The 21,087-nt window shown below is 17.9% G+C and overlaps 8 protein-coding genes across 8 annotated transcripts; 4 read left to right on the top strand and 4 right to left on the bottom strand.

Moving 5' to 3' along the window:
* Positions 1–24: 24 nt before the first annotated feature.
* PRELSG_0939400 (conserved Plasmodium protein, unknown function) lies at positions 25–2,145 on the bottom strand (the record flags this gene model as incomplete). The annotated part of the gene is made up of 1 exon (XM_028676846.1): positions 25–2,145. The coding sequence occupies one exon, from the start codon at positions 2,143–2,145 to the stop codon at positions 25–27; it is 2,121 nt and encodes a 706-aa protein (XP_028533294.1).
* A 1,184-nt stretch (positions 2,146–3,329) lies between these two features.
* On the top strand, positions 3,330–4,838 carry IMC1b (inner membrane complex protein 1b, putative; the record flags this gene model as incomplete). Its single annotated transcript, XM_028676844.1, has 1 exon — positions 3,330–4,838. One exon carries the CDS (start codon positions 3,330–3,332, stop codon positions 4,836–4,838), a length of 1,509 nt encoding a protein of 502 aa, XP_028533293.1.
* A 2,830-nt stretch (positions 4,839–7,668) lies between these two features.
* On the top strand, positions 7,669–9,438 carry PRELSG_0939200 (phd finger protein, putative; the record flags this gene model as incomplete). The annotated part of the gene is made up of 7 exons (XM_028676843.1): positions 7,669–7,935; positions 8,052–8,109; positions 8,208–8,259; positions 8,354–8,493; positions 8,600–8,863; positions 9,028–9,099; positions 9,179–9,438. 7 exons carry the CDS (start codon positions 7,669–7,671, stop codon positions 9,436–9,438), a joined length of 1,113 nt encoding a protein of 370 aa, XP_028533292.1.
* Positions 9,439–10,011: 573 nt separating this feature from the next.
* PRELSG_0939100 (conserved Plasmodium protein, unknown function) lies at positions 10,012–11,394 on the bottom strand (the record flags this gene model as incomplete). The annotated part of the gene is made up of 5 exons (XM_028676842.1): positions 10,012–10,049; positions 10,149–10,206; positions 10,316–10,397; positions 10,562–10,607; positions 10,677–11,394. The coding sequence occupies 5 exons, from the start codon at positions 11,392–11,394 to the stop codon at positions 10,012–10,014; spliced, it is 942 nt and encodes a 313-aa protein (XP_028533291.1).
* Positions 11,395–12,213: 819 nt separating this feature from the next.
* DPM1 (dolichol-phosphate mannosyltransferase, putative) lies at positions 12,214–12,936 on the top strand (the record flags this gene model as incomplete). Its single annotated transcript, XM_028676841.1, has 1 exon — positions 12,214–12,936. One exon carries the CDS (start codon positions 12,214–12,216, stop codon positions 12,934–12,936), a length of 723 nt encoding a protein of 240 aa, XP_028533290.1.
* Positions 12,937–13,243: 307 nt separating this feature from the next.
* On the bottom strand, positions 13,244–15,440 carry PRELSG_0938900 (conserved Plasmodium protein, unknown function; the record flags this gene model as incomplete). The annotated part of the gene is made up of 14 exons (XM_028676840.1): positions 13,244–13,294; positions 13,374–13,447; positions 13,527–13,537; positions 13,625–13,655; positions 13,751–13,772; positions 13,849–13,925; positions 14,146–14,246; positions 14,324–14,381; positions 14,454–14,471; positions 14,595–14,690; positions 14,826–14,955; positions 15,045–15,082; positions 15,147–15,194; positions 15,293–15,440. The coding sequence occupies 14 exons, from the start codon at positions 15,438–15,440 to the stop codon at positions 13,244–13,246; spliced, it is 903 nt and encodes a 300-aa protein (XP_028533289.1).
* A 296-nt stretch (positions 15,441–15,736) lies between these two features.
* On the bottom strand, positions 15,737–17,159 carry PIGH (phosphatidylinositol N-acetylglucosaminyltransferase subunit H, putative; the record flags this gene model as incomplete). The annotated part of the gene is made up of 5 exons (XM_028676839.1): positions 15,737–16,066; positions 16,148–16,222; positions 16,373–16,485; positions 16,576–16,675; positions 17,028–17,159. The coding sequence occupies 5 exons, from the start codon at positions 17,157–17,159 to the stop codon at positions 15,737–15,739; spliced, it is 750 nt and encodes a 249-aa protein (XP_028533288.1).
* A 937-nt stretch (positions 17,160–18,096) lies between these two features.
* On the top strand, positions 18,097–21,040 carry PRELSG_0938700 (conserved Plasmodium protein, unknown function; the record flags this gene model as incomplete). Its single annotated transcript, XM_028676838.1, has 2 exons — positions 18,097–20,514; positions 20,645–21,040. 2 exons carry the CDS (start codon positions 18,097–18,099, stop codon positions 21,038–21,040), a joined length of 2,814 nt encoding a protein of 937 aa, XP_028533287.1.
* Positions 21,041–21,087: the final 47 nt, after the last annotated feature.

Raw genomic sequence — 21,087 nt, 5'->3', positions numbered from 1 at the left:
TTTTTAATATTTTTTTATAAAATTTCACTTTACAATTAAACTAATGGAATTTAAAATTGTTTTTATTTTTTGTGCAAAATTAATTTTTTCACATTTTGAATTTAAAATATTTTTAATACTAATTAAATCAAGAATGTGAAGTGTTTTTATTTCATTTAATATTTTAACTAAAATTTTTGATATTAAAAGTTCTACTTTTTCTATATCTATTTTATTAGAATCACAAATAGATGTAAAATTATCCTTGTTATCATGTATTTTATATAAAAGATTCAAAATTTTTGGATAATCTCTTGATGAAATTTTTTTTTTATTTTCCATAAAAAAGTCTGTATAATCAACTAAAAAATTAAAAATAAAAAATACCTTATTTATTTCTTCTAATCTTTGTTCACAAATACCTCCAATAACTTTTACTATTTTTAATAAGAAGTTTATGAATGTGTTGTTTGATAAGCTATTTATGCATACATTTAAAAATAATATTTCCTTATATATTTTCTTGACTTTAATTTCTTTACTAATGTTTTCTAGATATGTAAAGTATATATTTAACATTTTTTCTTTTGGATATTTTAAAAGGTACGTCATGATAATTATTTTTTGTAGTGGTTCAAGTAAATTAATAATTTCATAACTTTTTACACTGAATTTTTCATAAAAAGAATTTTTATAAAAATTGTATAAAGAAAACGTATAAGACAAATTGCTTAAATCAATATTGTTAAGTTTTTCAAATTTTACATATTCTGAAACTAAATCAAAAAGATTATTATCATAATGCTTAATTTTACCAAAGCAATAAACTAGAAGGCATAAATGAGAATATTTCTTATTTTCTTTTATTATATTAATTTTGTTTTCATTTTCTCCATTATTTAATGTATTCATTTTAACTATATCTTGTTGATTATTAGATTTATTTTTATTATATTTATGTTCTATATTGGGAACTTCATTTTTAACATCTACTATATTATGACTATTTATTTTAAGTTTATTACATTCTTCAAATTTTTCATTTTTAATTTTTTCTATTAATAAATCTTGCTTATTTGTGCTATTACTATTATTATTATTATTATTATTATTATTATTATTATTATTATTATTATTATTATTATTATTATTATTATTATTATTATTGTTATTATTATTATTATTATTATTATTATTTTTATTTGAAATTTTACTCATTTCATTATTTATTTTATCTTTTGTTTCATTACTTAAATGGAGAAAAACTTCATAATCATATATTTTCATTTTTGTATATGAATATGCTATATTAGCTATATCTTCAAAATTTGCATAGCATATTTTATATAACAATTCCCTACTTATTATATTTATAAATGAATCAAATTTTAAATTCAACCTTGAATAAGATAAAAGCAATAATGTTAAATCTTTTATATTAAAATTTTTCAACCATCTTTCATCAATGTTTTTAGCTATCAGTTTGAAAATGCTATATTCATCATAATTTATTTTAGACAAATAATTTAAAGTAGTGGTTATGCTATATGGTTGCAAAAATGGTAAATGATATTTCAGTTCGTTACTTGCATCATCCCAAAAGGACTTATTGTAACCATTCAAATATTCATTACTCATTATATTGTTATTAGAATTAAGTACTATTTCATTTTTAATATTTAATCTAATATTTTTTTTTCTTTCTATTTGTTTATGAATTTGTTCACTTTCACTTGGTAATTTATTATTATCCACAAATGTAATATTATCATTATCCTTGTAATCATTTTTTATATTATTTTTTTCATTCACACTTTTTTGTTTTGATATTACATTGTAGCTAAAAAAATTTTCATAATTATCAAGTTTATCATAATGAATTTTATGTTCTTCACTATTTTCAAATAAATATTTAAAATATTCCTTTTTTGCTATTGTTCCTAATTTATTTCCAAATTTTTTACGTGGTAATTTATTTACATTAATTTTCTTCATCCATAATTTTTGCTTTTTATTTCTATTTATCTCCTTATTTTTTAATTCTTTTTCATTAGCATAATTCCTTGAACTTAAAATGATGCTTAACTTTTTTTGTATAATAAAATTATTTCTCTGAATGTTTTGAAGACTTTTCATATAATTCAAAAAATTACTAGCTTTGTTCATCTTTTTTTAATAAATGAATATATATTTTTTCACAATTGAACTAAAAAACATATGCATTCTCATTAAAATAATTTATTTCCATCATGATTAATTCGTTAAGTTTTTCACTTTAATAAATTTCATCTATATTTTTCTTTTTTTATTTCATTTTATTTTATTTTCTTATTTTTTTTTTTTTTTATTTGTTTCATCATTGAATAAATTTTCCTTTTTTATAATATTTCAAAAAAAAAAAAAAATTATTATTTAAAGAATTTTGCTTACATATTTGTTTTCTTTTTTTTCCTTATGTTTAAATAAAAATGGGTTTCTAAAATTGTAGGTAATCATTTTACGTATAATTCCACATCGATATCACAAGGTATGTTTATCATAACATAAACTCTATAACTAATTCCTTAAGCGTTTTATTTATTAAAAGTTCTTGTTTTCATCTTGTTTCATAAAAAATGAATACAGTTTTTGATATATTTAGTACACATTTTTACTAAATAAAAATTATTAGTAATTTAATGCTAAACTTTTATATTCTAAAAAAAAAAAAAAAAAGCTACTTTATACTAAAAAAAAAAAAAAACAACATACGTATGAACGTGTTCATGCTTATTTATTTTTTTTTAATATAAAATTTTTTTTAAAAATATATTAAATATTACTAATTTTTATAAGTTTCTGTTAATGTAAAATTTTAATTATTAAATAATGTGTTTCAGTAAATTAAAAAAAAGTTTGAATTATTCTAAACCCTTTTTGTATTATTTATCTACACATGTATACATATATTAATTTTTTTTTTTTTAAGTGTGTGATACTATATTTCGTATGTACAAGTATATCACATTTTTGTATTACTCATTTGAAAAAAAAAAAAAATTAAATAATAATATTTTACACTTTTTTTTTTTGTAAAAGTTTCTATTTTTTTTTTTTGGTACAAAAATAATTTTAATGATTTAAAATATATTTCTACTTCTATAATTATTTTTTTTTTTTTTTTTCTTATTACTTTATTTCCTATTTTACGTGGAAACCATATATTTGTATTTTTTAAATTATATATTTTTTGTTTTAAATATATATATATATATATATTGTTTTTTGTAATTATCAAAGTATTTTATATTAATTTATTTAGTTGTTTTTAACTATAAAATTAAATTCTCTATTATTTATATATTATATAAATGGAAGAAACAATACATATAAAAAATAATATGTCAAGTTTAAATAAAGATAATGAAGAAACTAATTTTTCGAAGAACTATGAAGATATAAATTTTAAAAAATTTGAGATTAAACCAAATAAACCTTTAAAATACGATATAAAAGAAAAGAAGTCGTGGGTTGCATTAACCAGAAATATTCCAATAGACACATGTAATCGTGTTATAAATGTTCCTATAAAAGAAACAAAAATAATCCATAAACCAAAGATTGAACTAGTTGAAAAAATAAAGGAAGTTCCAACTTACTTTGTTCAAAATAAAAATAAGGTAATAGAAGTTCCAGAAGTGAAATTTGTGGACAAAATTCAATATGACCCTTTTGTTGTTGAAAAGCTTAAATATGTTCCAAAAGAAATAACAAAATATAATATTATTAAGAAACCTATAGTCAAAAACATTATAACAGAAAAAAAAGTGGATGTTCTACAAGTTCAAGAAAAAATAAGTTTTAAGGACCAAGAAATTGTAGAAGAAGTTTATCATTATTTTGATAAAGATAAGAACAAATTTCTTAACGAAGATGGAAATACAATAGAAGATGACAACTGTTCAAAAGATAGAGATATGCAAATCAACTTTGAAAATCCCAAGTATCAGTATATAGATGATAATAATATATTACCACCCTTATTAACTCCATTTGGCCCACAAGTAAAATTGACAGAAAATAAAACAGTGGAAAATGTCTTTATACCTAAAGTTGAAAAAGTAGTTGAAATAAGAAAAAAAATTGATATACCAATAAATCTACCAGTTCCTTATATAGTTCCAAAACCGAAAATTATAGATGTAGATGTTCCTGTTTTTAAATTTAATGATAAATATGTCCCTGTTCCTGTTCGTAGAAAAATAATACCAAAAATAACATGGAGTGATAAGGTTTATAAAGTAGATTGCCTTGTTGAAAAGCCTTATTTAGTCTATCACAATATAATAAAAATTATACCAACGGATTCAAAAATAAATGTTAGAGAATATCCAAAAGGAATAACTAAAATAAATCCAGAAGAATTATATGAAGTAGACAACTTGGCTCTATGGATGAGAGTAAATGCAGATTTGAAAAAAGAGAAAGACAAATTAAAAAAAAGTGAAAATTTATCGGAACGCACATGTGAATGCTCAGATTCTGAATGTAATGAGCAATTTTCCAGTACTGAATTAAATTCATCACAAGAAGATACAACTACCATTAAATCTTCTAACGAAAATATTTTTGAAACTCTTCCACTACACCCAGGACATCCTTTGGAAATGGTGCATTTACAAAATAAGTGGATTAAACAAGATACTACAAAGACTCAAGATTTATATGATGAAAAATTTATGGATGCTCATAGAAATGCTATATTTAATTTAACTACCCAAATCCCTCGTGAAGCAGAAATAGAAATAAAACAAATTTCAGAACTTCAAAAACAAATGAGAAAGGGAGAACTTAATACCACTCATAGTGAATCATCTTAGTTGCATAAAGAGAAAATATATATCTAATTTTGAGATTCTAATTAAAAAATCTATATACTCTTGAACTTAAAAATATATAGTATTTATAAATTATTAAATAAAAACTCATTTAAAAATAGTCTTTTGTTTTACTAAAGAAAATTACTAAAAAAAAAAGTTTTTAAAATATTTTAACTTAAAATAAAAAAGGAAAATTTTTGTAATTATGTCTATTATTAATTTTACTATTTCATTTTTATTCTATTTTTTTTTTAATCTAATCCTTTTCTAATTTTATATTATATTTGTTTTTGTTTTTGTTTTTGTTTTTGTTTTTGTTTTTGTTTTTGTTTTTGTTTTTGTTTTTGTTTTTGTTTTTGTTTTTGTTTTTGTTTTTGTTTTTGTTTTTGTTTTTGTTTTTGTTTTTGTTTTTGTTTTTGTTTTTGTTTGTGTTTTTGTTTTTGTTTTTGTTTTTGTTTCGACCTAACATGTTACAATATATATATTATAATTTATATAATAATTATTAAGATTGTAACTAAATAACTTAATTTAAAACTAGGATCAATTAATGTTTATCATTAAAAAAAAGATTATGATAATAAATTATTTATATAATTTTTTCTTTTTATTTTAGAACTATTCTCATTTATAAATTAAAAAAAAAGAAAAAGAAAATTTTTAATAAATAAAAAAAAAAATATATACTACTAAAGAAATATAATTAAAATAACAATTTTATATATATGTTAAAAAGAAAAATATTATTTTCTGCATTTTATATATATAATATTATTTTCAATGCAAATATTTTTGTAAGCATGTAACTTGAAATTTTATCTCACTTTGCGCCTTTTTTTGGAATTTTATTCACATTTTCATTCCATTTTAATTATTTTACTAATATTTATTAATTATATAAGTTACATTTATAATTTTTATTTACTTTATAATTATTATATTTCTCAAACATAATTACTTTTTTTAATCATTCATTTTTGCTCGTTTTACATAAAAAGGAGAAGTATACGATTACAATTTAATATAAAAGAATATATTATTAAAATAATTAAATATATGCTTAACTTTTTAATTTAATTATTAATAATTAATTTATTAAAAAAATTATATATCAATAAATAATAGTAAAATACAATTAGGATAAAAGCAATTTAAACCAATGTTGCACATTTTGTATTTCATTGTAAACATTTTATTTTAAAACCTTTGTAATAATTCAATTGATTTTTTCAGAAATAAATCAAAAAAATACGTAAAATTTACATAAATATATATATGCACTCGGCCGAATAGCGTATTTTTAAACCAGCATTTATTTAAAAAAAATAGTATCTTTTATTTGTATTCAAAAAAAATATTATAAAGAGAATAAATAAGAATAAGAGTAAAATATAAATAATTTTAAATTGTTAAGATTATGAATTTTTGATTTTTTTTTTTTTTTTTTTTGATTTTCTTTTTTTAATTTAATTTATAATTTATATAATTCTTGTATAATTGTAAAATTTAAGTTTAAAGTGAAAATTTTGGGATAATTCAATCATTTAATCATAATAAAAATTGTTGGTAAAATAAAAAATGTTTGTGTATGTTTATTGTAAATTTATCAGTTTTATTGAAAAAAAAACATAAATAAAATAAAAAAAATAGAACTACAATTGAAATAAAAAATAAAATAATTTTTAATTGTGTGTATATATATTACTCCATGTAAATTTTTTTTTTTTTCATTTCATATATCGCTTTAATCGCAAAATTTTGTATATTTTTTTTCTTTTTTAATTTTATGTAAAATATAACATGTACATTGCTAATTAAATACAAAAACTTTATACAACTACATAAAAAAAAAATTCTTGTCGCTGTTGTTTTTTTTTTTTTATTTTATTTTATTTTTTTTCTTTGGAAAATTTGATATCATAATATTATTTATTTTTTTAATAAAATTTCATTGCCATTAATAAAAACATTTTTTTTATATTTTTTTCGTTTGATTGATTGTATTTTTATATTTTTAAAGAAATAATAGAATATTGTATAAATTAAAAAAAATATATATATACGTATCAGTATATATATATATATATATATATATATATATATATATATGCATATTTATGTACTTATATTAAAAAAATAAATTGGACACGTAAGAGTAATTTTAAAGTATTTTAAAAATACAACTGATATTATGTGCAATCTAATTATTATATCATAAATCATACACAAATATATATATAAATGTATAGTTAAATATAAAAATTTTATATACAAAATTAGCATGTTTTGTGTGCAATTAATAATAATTAGTAGTTAGAATAAAAATACTATGTAAATCAAATATGTTACATAATGTTGTATAATAGAGTGTAAAAGCAAATGAAAATCAGAAAGAATATTACATTTATAAAAATAAAAATATATGAAAACTCAAGAAATTAAGCTTTTAGATTTAAAGTGTACAATAAATAACATTTCTTTCATTTAAGAAAAGAATAAAATTTAGGTAAAATATTAAAATTATATTTCTTTTTCATAATGTATTTGTATATTTTCATAAATTTAATAAAAAAAAAAAAGATTAATATATAACATTTAAATATATATTATATGCAAATTTATTACAGAACACATAAATTATATATGTATATATAAACTAAAGTGTAACTATTTTTTTTTATTTTGAATTAACAAAATAATTGTAGAATATTTTAATATGAAGTTTTATACATATTAAATTAAAAAATTTGTATTAAATTTTTATTTCTCGTATATTTTTATTAATTGTATTTTTTATCTAGAAAAACATATAGAAAAAAGTATTGTGATTATGCATGATAAAATAAAAAGAAGAGAAATAGATAAAACAAAAGCAAAGGACGTAGCCTTAATAAAAAATTATGGAATTAATAATAAGAATGAAATATATGAAGACAATGATAAGAAAATAAATAATAAAAATTTTAAATCTGAAAATACAAATTCTACATCAAGAAATTGCAGTGATAATAATGAAAATGATTCTTTCTGTTATGAATGTTACCATGGAGGGAATTTAATTTGTTGTGACCATTGTATTAGATCTTATCATATATATGTATATTATATATATACACATTTTGAACATATATAATAATTCTTATTAAAAAAAAATTCTATCTTTTTTTTTATATATTTACCTGCGTTTTTACTTATTTTTTTTTTAATTAATAGTGTCTAAGTGCAACAGATAGACCACAGGCAAATTACAATTATTGGTATTGCCCACTATGTAAAAGAAGAGGTAATGAACTAGAATTTTTAATTTTATTTTATCTTATTACAAAATATATCTTAATAAAATTTTTATCATTTTTTTTTTTTTTAAAGGTGTATCTATTGACATTTCATGGAAAAAAAGAAAAAAAATAAAAACTATCAGGTAAAAACATATGAGAAATTAAAAAGAAATTATAAATTTTTCTTTACATATATATATAATTTTATTATATATTTTTTCTTTTTTATTTTTATAGTACATATGAAAAGAAAAAAGAAAAAGTTAAGCAAAAAAGTGAAGGAAGCAAATATACAAGCCAAATTAATGTAGGAGAAAATTATCAGGTCTCAAATGTCTCAACATTTTTTTTAAATAATCATTCAGAAAAATATGATGGTATTGCATATGTTCATATATATATATATATATATAGTTTATTCTCTTATTTTATGTAGTTTCCATTTTTCTTAAATTATATCGATAATTCTTTTTTATTTTTTAGAAGTACATAAATCTGAGTTAGTTTATTCACCTTATTTACTGGAAAGAATGAAAGAAAAATTTTTAAGTGAAGGGCAATATGAATTAGTTATCAAAAATGATTACGAGCTAGCAATTTTTATAAAAGAATTAGCAAAAAATTGGAAATGTCAGTTAGGTTGGCATCCTTTTACCCCTGAATATGCCTTCAAAATTTTACATAGAGTTGATTATAATCCCAAAAAAGCTATAGAATTATTGAAAAGTTCAGATTTTAATTTTTTAGGTAAAAATATTAGAAATACTCTATTATCCAATATAAATATATATATATATATATATCCTTATGTTGACATATTATTGTATCAATATAAGTACATAAATTTGTTCAATAGTTATAATTCCTTTTTTTTTTTTTTATTATCCTTTTTTTTTATTCCTCATGTAAAGAAATTTGTGATCCTCCTATACGTAAATATGAAAACAAATGGAGACCTAGAGATAAACGAGGTCAAATATCAGGTAAAGTTTATTAGAAAAAAAATGAAATATATATATATATATATATATATAACTTTTTTTTTATTTTTATTTCTTTTAGATTCACCATATCCTTCATCTGAACTCCTACAAAGTTATATTAAGCGTTCAGTTGAAATTACATTAGACGAAAAGAAATATAATTATAACACTAATGAAAAAAATAAATATTATTGTGAAATAAATAAAAATAATATAATAGAACAAAATTACCCACATGAAAGAACAAGAAATGCTTTAAGAAAAGAAGTCAATGAAGAGGATGAAGATGAGGAATATGAAGAGGAAGAAGAAGAAGAGAAGCAAATAGATATAATGTAATTATGTAAATTCACTTAATAGTTGTAAAATTATAATCTCTAAAAGAATTTCATATATGTTATAGATAGATGTGTTTAACATTTATTTGTATGCATTAATATTATATGAATTTACATTTGTATATATTTTTTTTTTTAATTTGTCCATATATATATATAATTTTTTTTAAAAATATATTATTAAAAAATTTTTTTTTGTTGAAAAAACTATTATATGTTATTTTATATACATTTGTCAGTATTTTAATTAAAAACTTTAAATTAACATTATTACTATATATTATTTGTTCTTTCTTTTTTTTTCTTATGTGTTTTTTTTTTTTTTTAAGCAAAAAGAAAAAATTAAAAAAAAGAAAAGGTACCTAACGTCTTTTATTAATAATAATTTCTTATAAAATATTTTTATTTTCTGATTAGAAAAAATTTCAATTTTTATAATACACAAAGATACAGAAACAGTTCTTTTGTTTTTATTTACTTATTCATCTAAATTGTATAAAGACACTATGTTATAAAATTGAAAATCATTTTTTATTATTTAGAAATACCTTTATAAATTTTCTTTTTTTTTTTTTTACGTTTTTATATCTACAACAGAATTATAATGCTTGCCTATAAAAAGAATAAGAAATGATGAATTAATAATTTAAAAATAAAATAACCTTTAATACAAAATTATTTCTTAAATAATGCTTTATAAATATTTTTTACCTAATGCATATAATTTATGATGAAAGCATATATATAATTCTTCGTCGTAATTTTCTTCCTAATTAAGAATAATTAAAGGTTTCAAAATATTAAAAATGGAGAGAAAAAAAAATGTATGAAATTTATGATTATACACATTTTTTTTTTATTTATTTATATATATATACATATGACACTTGCATATTTACATCATAAACGGTAATTTTTTTTTTTAAAATATTTGATAAGGCTTTTATTTCAATTTCACTCCTATACAAAAATTAAATCAAAAAAAAATATATAATTTTATTCATTAATTTAAAAATACAAAGAGAATATTTTTATAACAATAAAAATTATAAAAAAAGAGAAACGAAAATATATAAATATTATTAAATTAATATATATTATTAATTTTATTTTTATTTCTTTACCCGTAAATACCATTAATAATTTCTTGACAGTAATCAAAATAGGGGTCTACAAAGAATGAAGGAAAAATAATTTTTTTCATTTTGATTTTTTAATATTTAGAAAAAGCTTTTATACCATTATCTGAATTACAGTTTGTATTATTTTGATTACAATAAATAAAATCCATAAATAAAGATTTATTTTGCAATAAGTAAACTGATGTAACGAATCTTAAAATATCGTTACTTAAATCATATGGATTTATACTAGGAAAAATACTAAAATCAAAATTATTTTTATCTTTATAATCGTTTAAGTCAACATTACTTAATGAGAAATTTTCTTTATTTATAATATTTAAAAAATCAGTTATACTATATTTATAATTTTTATTTCTTTCTCTAAGTTGATGTAAAATTGATTCATATAAACAATTTCCGTCAGGAGGAATAGGAAAAATTGTTTTATTTAACTTCTTCAAATTTTCTAATAATTCTTCATACTCTTTTTCTCCAAATTTATTTTTTGATTTTTCATTTCTTAATTCTTCTAATTCTCTCTGTTTCACTTTATTCCTATTTTTTAAAGTTTTTTTAGAAACTTCACTATATAAATATAAATTATCAGTAATTAAATTATTTATATTTTCATCATCATTTTTATTTTGGCAATCACTATTATTTTCCTTATTATATAAAGCATTCAATTTATTCAACTCTTCTTCTAGTTTCAATAAATTTTCACTTTTTTTAATTTTGTTACTAGTCTTTTTTTTTTCTTTTTTTATTTCTTCAGTAATTTTTTTTAGCCTCCTTTTATATTCATGATAACTTATATGATTATCATTCTTCATTTTTAAAATTTCAAAAGATTATTTTTCAACAAAAAATGTGGCTTTTAAAATTTCTTTTAATCACATAATATATAAATTTATTTTATTAAAAAAATAAAATTTTTATTAAATGGTTCCTCTTTATATTTAAGCAATACGGAATATGTAAATTACACTTTTGAAAATAAAGTGTATATGTATATTATATATTACTTATATAAAAATTTAATTTTTTTTTAAGTGTGAATTTCAATAAAAAAAAAAAAAATTAAAAATACTAAGAACAAAATGGAAAAGAAAAAACAAGTGATGGATTAAAAAATAAAATATAAAAAAAAAAAGAGTTCTTAATAATAAATAGTAATATTAAAATGAAATATAGGAAAAAAGAAAAATATATTCAATTTGGTTTATATGCACATAAGGAAATTACGTTTTTTTGTTTTTTTTTCAAAGTACTTTAATCTAAAGAATAAATTTTAACTTGTTTAATATTATTTTATTAAAGAATATTAAAGATATGAATGCTTATTTTATTTTTAATCCTTTCATCAAAAAATAAAAAAATAAATAAATATGAAAAAACAATACTATAGAAGTTTCTAAAAGCTGTATTAGTGAACTGTTGATACATATATATATATATATATATATATATATATATATATATATATATATATATATATATTGATTTTTAATATAAATAGGGTAATATAGTTTGTATTTTTTTTATTAAATATTTTCCACCTTTTTTTTTTTTCTTTTTATATATATAATTAAATTTTATTTTTTCATATGATTAAGTATATTTTTTTATTATTCTTATTTTTAAAAATAAAAATGTCTTGTTTAGATGTTTATTCTATAATTGTACCAACATATAATGAGAAAGAAAATTTACCTTACTTAGTTTATATGATTATAAATGAAATGAAAAAGAAAACTATAAATTTTGAAATAATATTAGTAGACGATAATAGTGAAGATAAAACAGCTAATGTTTATAGAAAACTTCAATCAATCTTTAAAGAAGAAAAATTATTACTAGTTGAAAGAAAAGAAAAACTAGGTCTAAGGTCAGCCTATATAGATGCTTTAAAAATAGTGTCTGGAAATTTTGTTATTATAATGGATGCTGACTTATCTCATCATCCTAAATATATAAAAGATTTCATAAAAAAACAAAAAGAAACAAATTGTGACATTGTTACAGGATCTAGATATAATAAAGATGGAGGAATATCTGGGTGGAGTTTTAAAAGAGTTATAATTAGTCGTGTAGCAAATTTTTTGTCTCAATTTCTTTTGTTTATTAATTACAGTGATCTAACTGGCTCATTCAGACTATATAGAACAGAAACACTAAAAGAAATTATTGAACAAGTTGAAGGAAAAGGATATATATTTCAGATGGAAGTTATTGTAAGAGCAAAAAAATTAAATAAAAAAATTGAAGAGGTTGGCTATATATTTGTTGATAGATTATTTGGGAAATCAAAATTAGATTCAAAAGAAATTTTTCAGTATCTTTTTGGTTTATTAAAACTATTTTGGATAATTTAAAAAAAAAAAAAAGAATGCCTAAATTTTGTTTCTTTGATATATTTTTTGTTCCATAAAAAAAAATAGTTCTAATTGCGATAATATAGAAATAATTTTACATAAATATTTTTTTCTCTTTTTCATAATTATAAAAACAATATATCATTTTTTTCTTTTATTCATTTATTTATTCCTTCATTTGTTTTTTTTTCTCCAAATAGTTCTTAACAAAACTTTTTTACAGAATAGCTCTTTAAATTTTTTCGTGTTAACTTTTTATTTCATTTATTAATTTATATTTTATTTTTTTTTAACTTTTATACCTCCATTATGCCTTTTCTTGGAATCCTTTATATCTCAATATAATATATGGTTTCTCCTGTAAAAAAAGTAATATAAAAGAAAATATTAAGAAAAGAAATATTAACATAAATACAATTTCCATTTAAAAAAAATACCTTAAGATAATTATCAACAAAATAACTATTTTTAGTGTGATTTAGATATTTGAATCTACTTTTCATTAAAAAGACTTCAATAAAAAAAAATAAAAATAATATTTATATATATGCTTTTTATTTTTTATTTTTATCTAATTTTTCTCTTTCAACCTTTCTCTTCCCTTAAAAAAAAAAAATATATCAAATTATTAATTTTATTATGTAATATATTATTAAGTGTAGCCTCTTATTCTATTTTTTATATTAACCTCTTTTCATCGTTCTTATCCTTATATAAATCTTTTTATATGTAGAAAATATATTAGTGAATATTAATCTTTTATTTGATTTTTTTTAATATATATATATATTTTTTAAAGAATGAAAATTATTACCATTTATGTCTTTTATATTAATCTGCATTTATTAACAAAATTTATTATATATAAAATAAGAAAATTTATAGTAAATTATTATTCTTCATTATTTGTACTTTTTTATTAATCTTTTCATTTTTATTTTTTAACATAATTGATTTCATTATTTCTGTTGCAAAGCCGCCTCTTCCTTCTTTTTTTTTAGACAATTGAAGGTTATTAAAAATAAAAATAAATAAAAAATAAAGACAAAAAAAGAAATAATTATAGTCATAATTATAATAAATATAAGTAACATTAAAAATTCAAATAACAAGTGATAATTATATATAGAAACAAAACATTATAAAATATATATTTATATTAATATCTTGTATTTTTTTTTTTTTTTTTAAATATAGAAAGGTATTTACTAGCTTGAATATGAGGGTATGAAAATACGAAATTTGAAGGGGTTAATCCTAAACCATAATTTTTTAATGTTAATATTTTATTCTTATCCTTTACTATATCCCTAAAAATGTTCATTTATTATTATTTTTCCTTTAAATATATATACTTCTTTTTTATTTTTTTTTTATACTATTATACATATAATTCTTTGCTGGATCTAGATACACTTCTTTATGGTTACTCATTATATTATCATCTATATGAAAAGAAAAATATAAAATAATTTACAATATCTATTTAAAAATTCATTCCTCATTAATTTTAATACCTTCTTTATAACTGCTTCCTAAAAGAAATAATTTTAATTATTTAAATGGGAGTTAATATATACATGATTATACACATATATATATATATATATATATATATATATATATATATATATATATATATATTAATAATAGAATACTTAATTCATCCAATAGTAATTTTTTTCTTGTTTCAAATAGCATAGCCTTTGTTTTAATGTCTTCTGAAATTCGACTTTTTCTTGTTTCGTCAGGTTCTAAGCAAAAATAGGAAAAACAAAATTTTTTTTCTTTTAAGCATAAATATTTTTATAATTATATATTTTGTGTTATCAATATATTTTTTTCTTAATAAATGATGACAAATTTTTATTTTTTATTAAATAATTAACCATATATATTATTTAATACATCCCTCATACATTTAGTTTCTTCAATTTTTTTTACATATGTATCAATAAAAAATGGATATTTTTTCTCATATGAGTAGTAACTTTCACTAATATCTTCTTTTAACTTATTCTTTTAAAAAAAAACATTTATGTCATTGTACATTTATTATATAATAATCATCTTATTATACATATATAAGTGGTATTCAATTTTTGTACTTTTCTTTCACTTAAAATATCTCTTTGTGTTCTATTATCTTAAAATAAAATTATAAAAATATTTTAAATATATATACAATTAAATGCTTCGTAAAATTTAACTTAAATAAGGAATATAAGTTAAAATATCCTTCATATTCTCCCTTTTTTCTATAATAAAAAAAAAAAAATTTACAGAACAATATTTATAATTTTTTATATATTTTCAAATTTATTTAGGAGATATGCTTTATTTTATATATATATACTTATATAATGAGCATCATGATTTATAATATTTTTATTTAAGTTTCTTTTTTCATCATTATCATTTTCTTTTAAATGCGGAAATTTCAAGAAATCCTCTTTTTTTTCGTAATCATTAAAAAAAGGTATTTTTCTTATGTATTCCCCCATTTCTTTTATTATATGTTATTTTTTATTTTAACTATATATTCCAAAATTATTTTATCTATATGCATTTCAATATTATTTTATTTATATATATTTCAATATCTAAATATATTAGGTATATAAAAATAATTTATTACAATAATTTTTTATTTTTTTATTTAAAATTTTTTTTATTCCTCAAAAAGACAGAAAAAAAATGAAAAAAATTATTAAAAAAAAAAGAATTCTAATATAATTAAAAGGAAGATAAATTAAAAGATTGAATTTTCTTATAATTAAAAAAAATAAATAAAAAGAAATTAGTCGTTCATTATTTCTAATGCTAATTTTTTATTTATATATATATCAAAAGTTTTTTTTTTTGGATGAGGTATAGTTTTATTACTTTTTTTGTTTTCATAAGGACTAAAGTTTAACATTTTAAAAATATTTTCTTCACTTGAAGAATTATTTTTTGCTGAATATGTATCGTTATGTGATACACATTCTTCTTTGCTACTATTTATATTCTCTTCATTTTCAATATGCACCGCTTTTATATTTGCCAATTTTTTGTAATCAGAAAAAAAGAATGTCTTTTTAATATCTCTATATATATCCACTAATTTTTTCATCTCTAAATTAAAATCCTAATAAAAAAAAAAAAAGAAGTAATTCATAATTATAAACATATCCATATAAATAAAGAAAGATAAATATTTTTCCTATACCTCAAAAACAATAATCAAGTTATTATTTTTTAAAGTTAAACATAAATATGGAGAAATTTCAAATATATAAATAACCTAAAAAACATGTATATATATAACAAAAAATTGTGTTTCTCATTTTATTTTATGAATATATATATATATATATATATATATTTATTTATTTATTTATTTATTTATTTATTTATTTATTTATTTATTTGTTTATTTTTAAGAATAATTTACTTCGTTGATAAAAACACTCTTGATATCATTTGCACAAATAAATTTCAACTGATGTTTAAATAAATTTTTTTTCTCAATTTGTATTCCAACGTCATTTATTAAAAATAATTTTTCTGTTTAACCATTTAAAATTAAAAAATAAAAGACAATTATAAATAATATATATATATGTAATTTAATTATTTATGTTCAAAAAAATTAACCAATAGAATAATTATTGAAATAGACAATAATAAGCGATATATATACAAAAAATAGCAATATTTGAAATTCGTCAATGGTTAAATATCCTTGCCTATATGCCTGTTATATGATAAAAAAAAAAATAAGAATAAAAAAATACAATTTATTAATTATTCCATATTTTATTTTAATTGTTTATTTAAAATTACTTTGTTTTTTCATATCTATTTATTTATCTCATTTTATTTCTTTTTTTCTTTTTAAAAAAAATTTTGATATATTTATTAAATGTTTTCTAATTATATTTTTTTTTTTTATCTTATTCTATTTTATAATATATATATTTTCTTATTTTTAATTTTATTAAAATTTATTTATAATTTTCATTTTCTTTTCTTTTTATCTTTTCTCTTTATTTCTTTTTTATCTCTATAGTTTCATAATATACAAACATATTATTATAAATACATACCGCGTATATGTAATACATATAATATAAAGAAAAAATACACAATACAAAAAATAAAAATTTTCTGTTTTCATTTTTTTCTGATACATATTCAATCCCGCACACATATTCAATTTTCCTTATTTCATTTTTCATTTTTTTTCATTTTCTTCTCTTACAATAAAAAAAATATCATAGAATCTCATTCATTAATTACTCTTTAATTTTCTAATTAACCTTGTATATCATTTTTTAATTGTTTAAATATTTTTTTAATTAATTATAAATATTAAAAAAAAAATTTTAAATATTGTTCTTGTTTTAAAAATTTTAAAACTTAACATTCTTGTTTTAAGTGTTATACTTTTTTTTTTTTTTATTGATTGATGTGCGTAAAAGATTTAATCAGTAAATATATGAAGAAAAAAATTAAAATAAAAAATGAAGACTCACAAAAAATCTTTATCAATTATTTTTTTTTTTTTTTATTTTTAAAAAAATACATTTCATATAAAAATAATATGGATAATATGTAACATAATATAATTTAAAAAAAAAGAAATATTCTAAAAAATTTTTTTTTAAATGAAATATTTTTTTTCTTTAAATTTAAAATGAAATACAATAAAATATTTAAGATTAATTGATTATTAATCTATTCTAATAATAAAGGACATATTAGACATATTTTGAATTTGTTTTTTTAGCTTTTTTTTTTTTTTTTAATTATAACTATTTAAAATTTCCATAGTATTCTTTTTTTTAAATTTTTTGTACTTTTTCGTAAATTTATGCAATACTTAAATATCAACTACTTTATTTTTTTGTAATAAAATTTTGAAAGCATTGTTAAGACAATATATATAATATATAAATATATTATTTTTTATATATATTTTTAAATTTATAAAATCCGCAAGTTATTTTTTCCTCTTTAGATTATTATTATTATTATTTTTTTTTTTTATAAAAAAACATACATATTCATTATAATCGTCAAAAAATAAATAATATTTTAAAATTTTTAGTCTTGTTAAAGTAATTTAGTAACTGTTATATTTTCCTTCTCATTTATATTAATTTTTTTTTTAAAATGGAGAAGAAGAAAAAAAATTATAAAATATCTGATGATAACGAGATTAGCGAAATTAATAGAACATCAAAAGATAGAATGGATCCTCTAGTAAAACTAAAAGAAGAGAGAGAAAAATTAATCCAGTGGTCTATTAAATTAAAAAATAATAGTTCTTCATTTCTAAGCTCAGATAAATTAGATAAAGATAAAAGTGAGAAATATTATTCTAGTGATGAATCTTATAACAACAATAAATATAATAACAAGCTGAATAACAATAGCGATAACAGAAAAAAAAAAATAGATAATGAAATAAATTATTATGAGGATAAAGAAGATGAAATAAAAGAAAATAATTTGAATTGTAATGATATAGTTAAAATTAGATTAAAAGGAAATATGGAAAATAAAAATAGAGTTCACATAAATTTTAGAGAAAAAGATTCTCTAAATGAATCATTAGAAGATGACCAATATTTTATGCTTTCAAATTACAAAGGAGGAGATGTTAAGTTAAATAGTAAATTAGAAAAAAATAAAAAAGGTATAAATAATTCAAATAAAGAAAATGAATGTGAAATTCCAAAAAATGAAAAGTATTTAACTGAAAATATTTTTGATAAAAAAAAAATTCTTAGTAAAGAATTTGATTATATTTCTAGCAATGATAGCTCCGCTGATATTACTCAGAAAACTTTTTCTTTTAATACTCTAAAAAAAGATATAAATTGTTATAATAATAATAATAAGATAAATAATTATACTAAAAATGTGTCTGATATACATATTAGGGAGCCTTTTTATAAAATTCCTAAAAATGAAAATAAAACAGGAAATAATTTTATTACGGGAAACGAAGAAAAGATGAAGAAAGAATTATATCCAAATAGCGATATTACGTTTGATGATTTGGGAAATAATAACTTGAAAAATAAAAAAAAAATAAAATTAACAAGAAAAAAAAAAAATGACAACAATAATATTCATTCTTTTAACTTAAAAAACCAAAATATAAATTATCTCAATGATATAAAAATTGAAAAAAATAACAATAAATCTTCTAGTGGCAGCATTCAAACATTTTTACCTATAACATCTTTAATAAATTCAACTGAAAATTCTTCATGCACAACAATATTTTCGAATAATGAAATTAATGAAAATAAGAAAATTAATAATGATAAAATAAAACATATAGAAGCAAAAAAAATGGCAAGTTTATTAAAAGAAAAAGTAAATCTATTGGAAAAGAAAAAAGAAATTTTAAATGATAAAATGAATGATTTACATGATAATGTATATACCTTAGTGGATTCTAAGCAAAGAGATAATTTAGCAATTCAGCATTATGAAACGTTAATAAAAAACTTAGAAACTAAATACAATAAATTATTTAATATGTATCAAGAATTAGATGAACATCGTATTTCCTATGTTGAAGCTTATAGAGAAAAACAAACCAAAATAGAAAATTTATGTGCTATTATGCAAATTAAAAGTGAAGAAAATCTAAAATTAATACAAGAAATGAATATTATTAATAAAAAAGTTGAAGAGTTACAAGGTCACATTTACGAATACACAAAAGATATTGAAGAAAAAGAAATTACGTTAAGTAAAAAAAAGGAAGAAAACATTATGTTAAAAAATTCATTAGACAAGGCTAATAGTGAAATTGAAGAATTAAAAAAAAAATTAGAAAAAAAATCAAAAGAATTAAATGAAATGGCAGAAAAATATAATTCTCTACAAGAAGAAAATGAAAATATAAAACTTAAATATAAAGAAACTGAAGATAAATATGGTGATATAAATAATTTTTATTTACCCAAAATAGATAATTTGCAGTATATTATTAATAAAATTCTACAAATTTTCAAGTTAAATGACGAAAATATTTTAAATTATTCTAATTTTTTTAAAGAAAATGCTAGAATTATTGAAGAAAAACTTAGAAATAATAATAAGAAATATGAAGATATAATTCTTTTATTAGATAGTAATTTAATAGATCCAATTATAAATGTAGTTAAAGAAAGAGAAAGTGAGTATAAACAACAAACAAGAGACATGGAAAATAAATTTGATGATGAATTACTAAAGATGTACGAAAATAATATCAACAATATTGAATTAGCTAAAAACCAAATTGATCAATTTAAAAATAAACTGGCATCAGCAATTCTTCAAAGAAATAATACCAAGAACAAAGCTTTACTATTGTCCCATGGTCAAGGGCGTTTAAATAATAAATCAGTAATCAGAGAATTAAAAAAAATGAATACAGGAACTTTAATTTATAAATGCAAGTATTACACTTTTAAACATAAACCCGTTTTAATATACATGAAAATTGTTGATAACAAATTTATTACATGGAGTAAAAATACTAAAGGAGAAAAAGGATTTAAGAAGAAAAAATTAATAGACATTAAGGTTTAAATTACACATATAACTTAAATATTTTTATAATTTTACATAATTACTATTATATATATATACATCATTTTATATGTATATTATTTTTTTATATATTTAAAATTTTTTTTTTAAATTTTCCATATAGGATGTTATATCAATAGATTTCGGTATAAACAGTAGACCTGTGTATTGGCTCATAGAAAAACAGAATAAAAAAAAACTAGAAAAAAAAAAAATAGAATCTAATCAATTTTACGATAATGAATACCAAATTGATCCTTATAAGTGTTTCACTTTATATACTAAGAAGAGAGCTTATGATTTTTTTTCAGATGATGAAGAAGTAATTGCTACATGGGTAATAGGTCTTGGTGTACTATGTTATGAATACACTAAGAGTCCTAACATTCAGTCAAGATCAGAATTTATCATTAAAAAAGCTCAACTGAAATTAAAATTATATTGTATTAAAAATAATATAAATTATACTATATTGTGGAAAGATGCTATCAAAAAAACTCAAAAACAAATTTCTAAATAATTCTCCTTTATTTATTTCAATTAATAAAATAAAAAAAGTATATTTTA

The sequence above is a fragment of the Plasmodium relictum genome (assembly GCF_900005765.1).
Source record: "Plasmodium relictum strain SGS1 genome assembly, chromosome: 9".
Lineage (NCBI taxonomy): Eukaryota > Apicomplexa > Aconoidasida > Haemosporida > Plasmodiidae > Plasmodium > Plasmodium relictum.
This window is presented reverse-complemented; position numbering and strand designations above follow the sequence as displayed.